The sequence below is a fragment of the Mobula birostris genome, chromosome 23 (genome assembly GCF_030028105.1).
Source record: "Mobula birostris isolate sMobBir1 chromosome 23, sMobBir1.hap1, whole genome shotgun sequence".
Lineage (NCBI taxonomy): Eukaryota > Metazoa > Chordata > Chondrichthyes > Myliobatiformes > Myliobatidae > Mobula > Mobula birostris.
In genome coordinates, this window is record NC_092392.1 from 63837293 (window position 1) to 63850503 (window position 13211).

Genomic DNA, 13211 nt, shown 5'->3' on the forward strand with positions numbered 1-13211 from the left:
CGCAATGTAGAACACATTCTGTCAAACCAACTCTTAACCTCTCCAGTTTCTCTAGTGTTACCATGTAACTAGTCTCATATTTGCATGGCAAACTTTGATAAACCTCCAACCTCCGCTGGAGGCCTTGACACCCCCGAGGTGGAGCAGACTCCTGGACTTGTGGCCTATTCGGTGTTTGATGGGGGTTTGTTCACTATTAATTCTTGCACAGCCTGCATCTTGATGAAGACACAGGTTTCATACGCCCTTCTCACCTGTTCTACCGTTGTGAATGCAGACTTTGCATATCTGCAGAGCTTTTCTCAGCCTTGTATGATGTCATTCAGTGCCTCAGCTTGTTCTTCAGACCAGAGTGACAAACTTTGCATTTCTCTGGGTTCCATATACAAGAAATTGAGGTAGGAATCGACCATTCCACCCACGTCAGCTTCACCCTTCCTTGGGCCTTGGCTGCACTCTTCTGCACTCTACTTCCTCTCGGAGGACTGATAAACAGATGGACCTTGGAACTGAGCCCCCACAGCCCAGCTGGCCGGGTATTTCAAAGATTCAGCATCCTCAGGATGACTTTGTCCCTTCTCTGGCTTTGAGACTCTGCCCCAGATTTCAGACGCCAGGGGATATGTCATCTCCACAACCTCCCCATCAATCCCAAGTCTATATTTTCACAAGTTCTCCCATTCTTCTACATATCAGAATCAGGTTTATTATCACTGGCATGTGACATGAAATTTGTTAACTTAGCAGCAGCAGTTCAATGCAATACATAATATAGCAGAGAAAAAAATATTTAAAAAATAATAAATTAAAAAATCAATTACGTATATTGAATAGATTTTTAAAAATGTGCAAAAACAGAAATATGGTATATTTTTTAAAAAGTGACGTAGTGTCCAAGGTTCAATATCCATTTAGGAATCAGATGGCAGAGGGGAAGAAGCTGTTCCTGAATCGCTGAGTGTGAGCCTTCAGGCTTCTGTATCTCCTACCTAATGGTAACAGTGAGGAAAAGGGCATGCCCTGGGTGCTGGAGGTCTTTAATAATGTACGCTCCCTTTCTGAGACACTGCTCCCTAAAGGTGTCCTGAGTACTTTGTAGGCTAGTGCCCAAGATGGAGCTGACTAGATTTACAACCTCCTGCAGCTTCTTTCGGTCCTGTGCAGTAGCCCCTCCATACCAGACAGTGATGCAGCCTGTCAGAATGCTCTCCACGGTACAACTCTATAAGTTTTTGAGTGTATTTGTTGACATGCCAAATCTCTTCAAACTCCTAATAAAGTATAGGTGCTGTCTGGGCTTATTTATGACTACATCAATATGTTGGGACCAGGTTAGATCCTTAGATATCTTCGCACCGAGAAACTTAAAGCTGTTCACTCTCCTCTTCCGATCCCTCTATGAGGATTGGAGTGTGTTCCTTCGTCTTACCCTTCCTGAAGTCCACAATCAGCTCTTTCGTCTTACTGAGTGCCAGGTTGTTGCTGCGGCACCATTCCACTAGTTGGCATATCTCACTCCTGTACGCCCACTCGTCACCACCTGAGAGTCTACCAACAATGGTTGTATCGTCAGCAAATTTGCAGATGGTATTTGAGCTATGCCTAGCCACACAGTCATGTGTATACAGAGAGTAGAGCAGTGAGGTGTGCCAGTGTTAATCGTCAGCGAGGAGGATATGTTATCGCCAATCGGCACAGACTGTGGTCTTCTGGTTAGGAAGTCGAGGATCCAATTGTAGAGGGAGGTACAGAGGCCCATGTTCTGCAGGTGGGAGTGTTGATCCCATTTACGGGATCTGTCCTCACATAACAACCCCCGCCCCCACCCATTCTCGACACTTCCATCCTTGGGCTGGGGGATCCTAGCCGAACACAACATTCCGAGTGAGGCCCAAACATGGCCCCCTCCCCACCGAGACCAACATGTAGAGTTGTGGAATGGCTACATCACATCTGCCCTGACTTTCTAAGCAGCACACATTTGCCTTGCCTTGTACCTGTATGTCAGCTCCTAGTGATCTGTCTGCAAGGAAGTCCCCAGTTTCTTTCTCCTCTTCCCCCACGGACACCATACTGTTTGGACTCTCCTCCCCCCCCCCATTTGAAAATCACGCTGCCTTTTCTTTTTTTCCCATCAGCACAAGTGATCTCGTCTCTCGCCACTACAGCTTCCCCTGCCCCCACCACCTCCTTTTACTGAACCAGGTGTCACCCCTTAACAGCTTCCTCACAACCAACCCTGTTGCTGACCCCACCTTGCCTCCACTTAATCGAAATCTGGCCACCTCACCCCCTCACTTTGTTCTCTGCCTGTCACTACAGGTACACCACACCCATTGCCGTGGTGGTAAGTGTGTCAGTAAACTCTGAATATATCACACCCATTGCTGTCTCCTTATCTACTCTGCAACTTACAACGTCCAAGATGCTTAAAACATTGCCCTGTTTGATTCTGCCCTTATCATCATTTCTATGGTCCAGTAATTGCTTCCTGCCTGTTGTCTCTCCTCCTTCCCTTTTACAGTAGTCACGTTTGCTACCTTCTAACTTCTGCAACGTTGGGAGGTGCATCCACTGCCCCCATACATTGGGACACAGGTAACGTACCGGGGTTTATCAGATTTCAGTCCTGTCAGTTTCACCAGCTTTACTGATCATTGTTTCAGTTCCCCTCTCTCGACCTGTGACTGTTTATCATTTCTGGCAGGATCTCCTTTTCTCCCTCTCACCTCATCTCCTTGCCCGCCCATCGCCTCCCTCTGGTGCTCCTCCCTCTATTTCTTTCTTCCATGGCCTTCTGTCTCTTTCGCCAATCAACTTCCCAGCTCTTTACTTCACCCCTCTCCCTCCAGGTTTCATCTATCACCTGGTGGTTCTCTCTCTCCCCCCCCCCCCCCCACTTTTTAAATCTACTCCTCAGATTTTTTTTCTCCTCAGTCCTGCTGAAGGGTCTTGGCCCGAAACGTCGACTGTACTTTTTTCCGTAGATGCTGCTTAGCCTGCTGAGTTCCTCCAGCATTTTCTATGTGTTGTTTGGATTTCTAGCATCTGCAGATTTTCTCTTGTAAGTAAATGGGCAGGTCTAGCACTTTGGCTGCTTGCAGGGATAAGTACCAGGAGGGAGATCAGTGGGGAGGGACGAATGGACAAGGGAATGATGGAGGGAGCGATCCCTGCAGAAAGCCAGGGGCTAAAGACATGTTTGGTGGTAAGATCCCTTTGGAGACGGTGGAAGTTGTAGAGAGTGATGTGTTGGATGTTGAGGCTCATGGGGTGCCGGGTAAGGACAAGAGGGATTTTATCACTGTTATGGTGGCGGGAGGATGGGGTGAGTGAGGATGTTCGGGAAATGGAGGAGTGCAGGTGAGGGCTACATCAATGGAGGAGGAAGGGGAATGGAGGATCTCAGATATCCTGGGAAGGAAAGCCTCATCCTAGGAACAGATGCAGCAGAAATGAAGGAATTGAGAAAAGGGAAAAGCATTTTTACACGAGACGGGGAAAAGAGGTATAGTCAAGGTACCTGTGGGAATTGGTAAGTTTATAAAAGATATCAGTCAAAGGTATCAGAGGTAGAGGCAGAAAAATTGATAAATGGGAGAGAGGTATCAGAAATGGACTAAGTAAATTTAAGGGCACGGTGGCTGTTGAAGGTGGGAGGCAAGGGAGGAGATTGCTGAGCCTCTGGCAATGACCTTTGCATCATTAATGGGGACGGGAGAGGTTCCAGAGGATTGGAGGGTTGCAGATGTTGCTCCCTTATTCAAGAAAGGGAGTAGAGATAGCCCAGGAAATTATAGGCCAGTGAGCCTTACTTCACTGGTTGGTAAGTTGATGGAAAAGATCCTAAGAGGCAGAACTTATATGCTTCTCCAAATGTTCATGATTATGAATAGTCAGCATGGCTTTGTGAAAGGCAGGTTGTGCCTTACGAGCCTGATTGAATTTTTTGAGGATGTGACGAAACACATTGATGAAGGTAGAGCCGTAGTTGTAGTGTATATGGATCTATGGATTTCAGCAAGACATTTGACAAGGTACCCCATGCAAGGCTTATTGAGAAAGTAAGGAGGCATGAGATCCAAGGGGACATTGCTTTGTGGATCCAGAACTGGCCTGCCCACAGAACGCAAAGAGTGATTGTAGGTGGGTCATCATTTGCATGGAGGTCGGTGACCAGTGGTGTGCCTTAGGGATCTGTTCTGGGATCCCTACTCTTCATGATTTTTATAAATGACCTGGATGAAGAAGTGGAGGGATGGGTTAGTAAATTTGCTGATGACACAAAGGTTGGAGGTGTTGTGGATAATGTAGAGGGCAGTCAGAGGTTACAGCAGGACATTGATAGGATGCAAAACTGGGCTGAGAAGTGGCAGATGGAGTTCAACCCAGATAAGTGTGAGGTGGTTCATTTTGGTAGGTCAAATATGATGGCAGAATATAGTATTAATGGTAAGACTCTTAGTAGAGTGGAGGATCAGGGGGATCTTGGGGTCCAAGTCCATAGGGCACTCAAAGCTGCCGCACAGGTTGACTGTGTGGTTAAGAAGGCATTGGCCTCTATCTATCCTCTGTGCATTGGCCTCTATCAATCGTGGGATTGAGTTTAGGAGCCGAGAGGTAATGTTGCAGCTATATAGGACCCTGGTCAGACCCCACTTGGAGTACTGTGCTCAGTTCTGATCGCCTCACTACAGGAAGGATGTGGAAACCATTGAAAGGGTGCAGAGGAAATTTACAAGGATGTTGCCTGGATTGGGGAGCATGCCTTATGAGAATAGATTGAGTGAACTCAGTCCCTTTTTCCTTGGAGCGACAGAGGATGAGAGGTGACCTGATCAGAGTTGTGTAAGATGATGAGAGGCATTGATCGTGTGGATAGTCAGAGGCTTTCCCCCAGGGTTGAAATAGCTAGTACGAGAGGGCATCGTTTTAAGGTGCTTGGAGGTAGGTACAGAGGAGATGTTGGGTAAGTTTTTTTACACAGAGAGTGGTGAGTGTGTGGAATGGGCTGCCGGCAACGGTGATGGAGGCGGATAAGATAGGGTCTTCTGAGAGACTGCTGTATAGGTGCGTGGAGCTTAGAAAAATGGGGGACTATGGGTAGGCCTAGGTAACTTCTAAGGTAAGGACATGTTCAGCACAGCTTTGTGGGCCAAAGGGCCTGTATTGTGCTGCAGGTTTTCTGTGTTTTGATGAAAGTAACAAGCTCAGCATGGGTACATGAAGCAGCCCCTGTGCAGCCATCAAATATAGTGGGGAAAGAGTTGGGGAGCATTACTGGGAAAAAGGCTTGGAACATGGACTGTTGTATGTAGCCAGTGACAAGGCAGGCATAGCCTGGGTTCATGTACCCATGGCAGAACCTATTCAACATTCCCCTGTAACTTGGGTCCTCAAGTCCTGGCAACATCTTTGTATATTTTCTCTGCACTCTTTCAACCTTAAATATCTTTTGTGTCACATCACATAATGTCATATTGGGCCTCACCCAATGTCCTGTACAACTTCAACTCCAACTCCTGTACTTTGATAAATGAAGGCCAATGCGCGAAAAACCTTCTCAATGACCTCATCAATCTGTGACACAATTTTATTAAGGATGGATATGAGGAATCATAAACATAAAATAATCTGCAGATGCTGTGATCAAAGCAACACTTACAGTAAGCTGGATGAACTCAGCAGGTCGGGCAGCATCAATGGAAACAATGAGTCGATGTTTCCGGCCGGAACCCTTTGTCAGGACTGAAGAATGAAGGAGGTGGAAGGATTTGAAGAATGCTCGTAGGTTCGGTTGAAAGGTTAAACTTTGTCTTTCAAATTACTGGTTAAACATTCTTCAGTTCTGACGAAGGGTTCCGGCCCGAAATGTCGACTCATCGTTTCCACTGATGCTGCCCGACCTGCTGAGTTCATCCAGCGTACTATATGTGTTGCTTGGATATGAGGAATTATGGATTGGAATTCCCAGATCCCTCTGTTCTATTGTATTTATTTTCCTGTAAGTGCCCGCAAGTAAATGAACTTCTAGGTAGTATATGGCGACATAATGTACTTTGACAACCCCCAGCAGTGCAATTCTAAAAGAAATAAACGACTACTTCTGACATCTCCCCTGAACTACTTTAAGTGGATGTCCTCTGGTAGTAGAGAAAAGTGCTGATAATCTGAGTCCTCATGCTCTTGTACACCCCTGTCAAATCACCTTTCATACTCTGTCACTCCAAAGAGAAAAGCCCTATTTCACTCAAACTTTCCTCATAAGACGTACTCTGTAATCCAGACAGCATCCTGGTAAATCTCCTCTGCACCCTTTCCAAAGTTTTCATGTCCTTCCTATAATGAAGTGACCAGAACTGAACACAATGTTCCAAGCAGCTTTGTGGGATCTATGGCCATGGACCCCGTCACCAACTGATTCTGATCTCTGTTCACTGACTTCAGGAATGTGGATGAAGTGTTGCAGCGTGCAAACAACACGGAGTTTGGTTTGGCATCGGGAGTTTTCACAAGGGACATCGGGAAGGCGATGTACGTGAGTGATGGGCTTGATGCTGGGACCGTCTTCATCAACACTTACAACAAAACTGATGTGGCAGCTCCTTTTGGAGGCTTCAAGCAGTCCGGGTTTGGAAAAGACTTGGGTAAGTTCCCTCACTGCCCAGCTCACAGTGAGGGTGGGCTGTCATCTGCACGATGCTGAACAGGGTGGGAGGATGCTGAATCTCACTGATTGGAATGACTGTGGTTTTACTGGGCATCAGAGAGCTCACTCTGGCATGGTTTTAGTCTGGGCTTAGGCCACCCAAGGTTGTTGAGTTGGTTTGCCTTGGTGATGCGACAGGTGCTGTGAGTCAGAACTAAAAGGGAGTGAAGATGAGGAGTGAGGGTAACTTCAGCATAGGAGCAAAGATCTATCCATATTGGACTTCCTGTCCCCAAATGAACCAGTCTTAGCCTCCTGTCTACCTCATGCACAGCGAGAGATGGGTCTCAAAGCCACAGGAGCTCAGTCAGTCATGCCTCATGAATCTCTGAAGGTTGCTCAGAGGGTGACGATGATAGGCAGTGTCAGTTAAATTTCCTGGGTAGGAAATTCCTGTCCAAGCCTGAACCCATTGTAAGCCTAAGAATGTGTTCATTATCTGTTTTTCTCTATGTGATGCTCAGGGAGCTGCCCAACCTGTTGGGGGTGTGGGGAGGGGGGGGTCACTGCAGTCTGTTGCTTCAGACAGAAGAGGTGAAGAACTAAGAGTCGGCATGGATTTGTAACAGATAGTTTACAGTTAATTGTGTCTGAACTATATTTGCAATAAAAAAAAGTGAATATAAAATATAACAAATAGTGCAAAAAGAGAGGGGGAAAATCATGGGTACATTGTCCATTCAGAAATCTGATGGCAGAAGGGAAGTTGTTCCTGAAACATGCAGCATGCCTTCAGGCTTCTATACCTCCTCCATGATGGTAGCAATGTGAAGAGGACATGTCCTGGGTGATGGAGGGCCTTAATAATGGACACGGCCTTTTTTTTTTGAGACATCGCCTTTTGAAGGTGTCCTGGATGCTGGAGAGGCCAGTGTCCATGATGGAGCTGGCTGAGTTTGCAACTTTCAGGAGTTTTTTCTGATTCTGTGCAATGGCCCCTCCATACTAGACAGTGTTGCAACTAGTTAGTATGCCCTCTATGGTACATCTGCAGAAATTTGCGAGCGACATACCAATTCTCCTCAAACTCCAAGTGAAATATAGCTGCTGTTGTGCTGCCTTTGTAATTGCGTTAAAATGTTGGGCCCAGGATAAATCCTCAGAGATGTTGACACCCAGGAACTTGAAACTGCTCACCTTTTCCACTTCTAATCCCTTGATAAGCACACGTGTCTCCTTGACGTGCCCTCCCTGGTCCACGTCAGTTCCTTGGTCTTATCGACGTTGAGTGCAAGGTTGTTGCTGCAGCCAGCTGATCTGCCTCGTTCCAGTATGCCGCCTCATCACTATCTGAAATTCTGTCAACAATCTGTGGCAAATTTTTAAAGATAGCACTTGCGCTGTGCCTAGCCACAAAATCGTGTGTGTGGAGAGAGTAAAGCAATGGGTAAGCACTTATCCTTGAGATGAGCCAGTGTTGATTGTCAGCAAGGAGATGTTATATCCAATCTGAACAGACTGTGGTCTCCTGGTGAGGAAGTCAAAGATCCAGTTGAAGAGGGAGGTACAGAGGCACATGTTTTGACTAGAACTGAGGGTATGATATTTTTAAATGCTGAGCTATAATCAATAAACGGCAGCCCGGCATAAAAATATTACTATTATTCAGGTGATCCAAGGCTGAGTGGAAACCTTTGTAGGCATATTGTGGCAATGGGCAAATTGCAGCAAGTCCAGGTCCTTGCTTAGGCAGGAATTGCTTGTAGCCATGGCCAACCCCTCAAAGCACTTTATCCCTATAGATGTGAGTGCTATAGGGCTAAAGTTGTTGATTCTAGCCATGGCCAATCTCTCAATGCACTTTATCCGTATAGATGTGAGTGCTATAGGGCTAAAGTTGTTGAGGCAGCTCACCCTGCTCTTGGGCGCTGGTATGTTTGTCACCCTTTTGAAGCTGGTGGGAACCTCTGACTGTAGCAGTGAGAGATTAGATTGTGCTGGTTGGTTCAAGAACTGAATGGTTGAAGGGAAGTATCTGTTCTTGAATCTGGTGGAGTGGGACTTCATGCTTCTGTACCTCCTGCCCAGTGGTAGCTGTGTGAAGATGGAATGGCCCAAGTGATGAGGATCTTTGATGGATGTTAACTTCTTGAGGCAGGTGATTGGAGTAAGATGTAAAGGGGACCTGAGGGTAGGTTTTAATACAGTTCTGGGTATCTGGAATGAGCTACCAGGGAACTGGTGGAGGCAGGTCCAATTATGATGTTTAAAAGGCATTTGGACAAGTGCATGGATAGGATCGACTTAGAAGACCATGGACCATACACAGACAAGTGGGTCTAGATCAGGTAGGCACCTTGGGCAGCAGTGATCAGTTGGGGCAAAGGGCCTGTTTCTGTGCTCAATGACTCTGACTCTGAAAATACCTGAAATACTCAGCAGATCAGGCAGCATCTGCAGGAAGCAAAACAGTTGCTGTTTTGGGAGTGAAACCCTTCCTCAGGACTTGGGGAAAGTGGAAATGCTTCAGTTTACAGAGAAGAGGGTGTCGGACACTGGACTGCAGGAGTGAGGTTAAGGCAGATCAGCTGATCCCAGATGTCTCTCACTCGTACCTACCCCCTTCTGAGCCTGCAGCACTGCATTCACTGACAACCAACCACCATATCATCAGACTGCTGATGGGTGGTGCCATTATGGCCAGACGAGAGCTCCCAGACGCCATCTTGCACCTCCTTTCGGATCATGAACCACCATCAAACATTAGACAATAGTGATGAAGCTGGCTTAATCTGGAGTCATATCCACCTCAGTGTCCCAGCTGTGCACAGCCCACTTCTGTCTCCTTCTCCAGGCCCACAGGCAGGGCCAATGGTTCAACCAGCCCTTGTCCTATCAGCCTATTTCTTCCAGTCTTGGCATCTTCATTTCTCCTCTAGTCCAGTCCCTACCCCCTACCTGGTGGCTGGAGTTTATGTGAGAAGTGAGAAAGGTGCAAGACAGGTATATTCCAAAAAAGAAGAAATTTTCAAATGGAAAAAGGATGCAACCGTGGTTGACAAGAGAAGTCAAAGCCAAAGTTAAAGCAAAGGAGAGGACATACAAGGAAGCAAAAATTAGTGGGAAGACAGAGGATTGGGAAGTTTTTAAAACCTTACAAAAGGAAACTAAGAAGGTCATTAAGAAGGAAAAGATTAACTATGAAAGGAAGCTAGCAAATAATATTAAAGAGGATACTAAAGGCTTTTTCAAGTATATAAGGAGTAAAAGACAGGCAAGAGTAGATATAGGACCAATAGAAAATGATGCTGGAGAAATTGTAATGGGAGATAAGGAGACGGCAGAGGAACTGAATGAGTATTTTGCATCAGTCTTCACTGAGGAAGACATCAGCAGTATACCGGACATTGAAGGGTGGCAGGGAAGAGAAGTGTGCGCAGTCACAATTACGACAGAGAAAGTACTCAGGAAGCTGAGTAGTCTAAAGGTAGATAAATCTCCCTGACCAGATGGAATGCACCCTTGTGTTCTGCAGGAAGTAGTTGAGATTGCGGAGGCATTAGCAATGATCTTTTAAAAGTCGATAGATTCTGGCATGGTTCCGGAGGACTGGAAGATTGCAAATGTCACTCCGCTATTTAAGAAGGGGGCAAGGAAGCAAAAAGGAAATTATAGACCTGTTAGCTTGACATGGGTGGTTAGGAAGTTGTTGGAGTCGATTGTCAAGGATGAGGTTACAGAGTACCTGGAGGCATATGACAAGATAGGCAGAACTCAGCATGGATTCCTTAAAGGAAAATCCTGCCTGACAAACCAATTACAATTTTTTGAGGAAATGGCCAGTAGGCTAGACAAGGGAGATGCAGTGGATGTTGTATATTTGGATTTTCAGAAGGCCTTTGACAAGTTGCCACACATGAGGCTACTTAAGATAAGAGCCCATGGAATTACGGGAAAGTTACATACGTGGATAGAGCGTTGGCTGATTGGCAGGAAACAGAGAGTGGGAATAAAGGGATCCTATTCTGGTTGGCTGCCGGTTACCAGTGGTGTTCCACAGGAGTCCGTGTTGGGGCCGCTTCTTTTTACATTGTACATCAACAATTTGGATTATGGAATAGATGGCTTTGTGGCTAAGTTTGCTGATGATACGAAGATAGGTGGAGGGGCTGGTAGTGCTGAGGAAACGGAGAGTCTGCAGAGAGACTTGGATAGATTGGAAGAATGGGCAGAGAAGTGGCAAATGAAGTACAATGTTGGAAAGTGTATGGTTATGCACTTTGGCAGAAAAAACAAACGGGCAGACTATTATTTAAATGGGGAAAGAATTCAAAGTTCTGAGATGCAACGGGACTTGGGAGTCCTCATACGGGATACCCTGAAAGTTAACCTCCAGGTTGAGTCAGTAGTGAAGAAGGCGAATGCAATGTTGGCATTCATTTCTAGAGGAATAGAGTATAGGAGCAGGGATGTGATATTGAGGCTCTGTAAGGTGCTGGTGAGACCTCATTTGGAGTACTGTGGGCAGTTTTGATCTCCTTATTTAAGAAAGGATCTGCTGACGTTGGAGAGGGTACAGAGAAGATTCACTAGAATGATTCCGGGAATGAGAGGGTTAACATATGAGGAACGTTTGTCCACTCTTGGACTGTATTCCTTGGAGTTTAGAAGAATGAGGGGAGACCTCATAGAAACATTTTGAATGTTGAAAGGCATAGACAGAGTGTATCTGGCAAAGTTGTTTCCCATGATGGGGGAGTCTAGTACGAGAGGGCATGACTTAAGGATTGAAGGGTGCCCATTCAGAACAGAAATGCGAAGAAATTTTTTTAGTCAGAGGGTGGTGAATCTATGGAATTTGTTGCCACGGGCAGCAGTGGAGGCCAAGTCATTGGGTGTATTTAAGGCAGAGATTGATAGGTATCTGAGTAGCCAGGGCATCAAAGGTTATGGTGAGAAGGCGGGGAGTGGGACTAAATAGGAGAATGGATCAGCTGATGATAAAATGGCAGAGCGGACTCGATGGGCCGAATGGCCTACTTCTGCTCCTTTGTGTTATGTTCTTATGGTCTTTATTTTGGCTTTTTTCTTAAAGATGTGCTGTGTGTCTCCCGGCTACCGCTGCATTCTCCGCGAATCGGTATCTGTCCGCAGCCTGGGGGTTGGGGTGGTGGAACACTGGGGTGTCATCTCGTCGTCTGTTTCCATTAGAGCAGGCAGCTCATCTTCTCCTATGACTGCCCGCCTTGATGTCGAGATTCGTCGTCTGCTGTGGCTGATGTGGAAGGCTTGCTTGACTGCTGAGCCTTGCGCATTTTTTTATCATACAGTTCTTTGTAAGGACTCAAACCATCCTGCAAATATCCCCTAAACCGACGTGCCCTTTCAAAATTAAAGTCATACTTTATCATTACTCATTCGGTTTCAATTGTTATCCTTTTCTCTTCCAATTGCATCAGCTCTTCATCTATCAGTTCTTGGTCATGGGGTGCCAAAACCTCTTCAACATCATCTTCGTCAAGCCGACTCCTCCTTGTCTTATGGTCTTGCCCACTTCTATCCATAACTCCAGTCCCTACCCAGTTCCCCCTTCTATCCATAACTCCTTTGGTACACTCCACCACTGACCCTTTCCACAGGCTCAGCCTTGCCATGGACAAGCAATTGCTTCACAGTTGATCCCACAGTAGGATGGGTTGGGGGTTTTCTGCCTTCTGCTTCCTGGAGTAGAGACCAGCAGTTCCCTCCACCACTCACCCACACACTCGTTCAACCGGTTGTACTTAGAACAGTACAGGCCCTTCAGACCATTATGTTATGGCGAACTTTAAGCCTATTCTAAGATCAATCTAACCCTTTCCTCCTACTTTTCTCCCTAATGTTTCTCTCCTTCCCCCCTCCCCCCCATCACCCTGTCACCACCTTTGGCAGTGTGTTCCATGCACCGACCACTCTCGGGGCGGGGGGGTGGTGTTGGAGAAAACTTACCTCCTGCCATCCCCCTACAGTTTTCTCCATTTGCCCTTATAATTACATCCTCTCATATCAACCATTTCTGCCTTGGGCAAAGTTTCTCTGGCTGTCCACTCTTATCATTTTTATCTCTATTGAGCTACCTCTCATTTTCCTTTGCTCCAAAGAGAAAAGCCCTAGCTCACTCAACCTATCCTCAAAAGACGCTCTCTAGTCCAGGCAGCATCCTGGTACATCTCCTTTGCACTTTCTTTAAAGCTTCCATATCTTTCCTATAATGAGGTGATCAGAACTGTGCATGGTTCTTGAACTTGATCCCCACACACCATTTGCTTTTTCAACAACACTGTGAATTTGTGCCGCAGCTTTGCGAGATCTATGGATATGAACCAGAGACCAACTCTGAATCTCTTCTGGGTTGTGGTGAGGGGTGGAGGCACGTAGGGTCACCTAAATGGATTTGATGTTTTGGGATTGTAAATAGCTTTGTTGTTGATACCTGACACAGGTTCCATTCTCCCATCAGCCGCTGCCCATGGATTGCATTTCCACAATAAAATACCAGTGAGGCAAGACACTAAAATATGGT

At 46.3% G+C, this 13211-nt stretch overlaps 1 protein-coding gene across 1 annotated transcript in view; it reads left to right on the forward strand.

Moving 5' to 3' along the window:
- Positions 1 to 13211, forward strand: part of LOC140186773 (mitochondrial 10-formyltetrahydrofolate dehydrogenase-like) — a 117403-nt gene that overhangs the window by 97871 nt on the left and 6321 nt on the right. The window contains exon 22 of the mRNA XM_072241316.1: positions 6448 to 6647. Coding sequence (XP_072097417.1) covers positions 6448 to 6647 — 200 coding nt within the window. The remainder of the gene's footprint in view (positions 1 to 6447; positions 6648 to 13211) is intronic.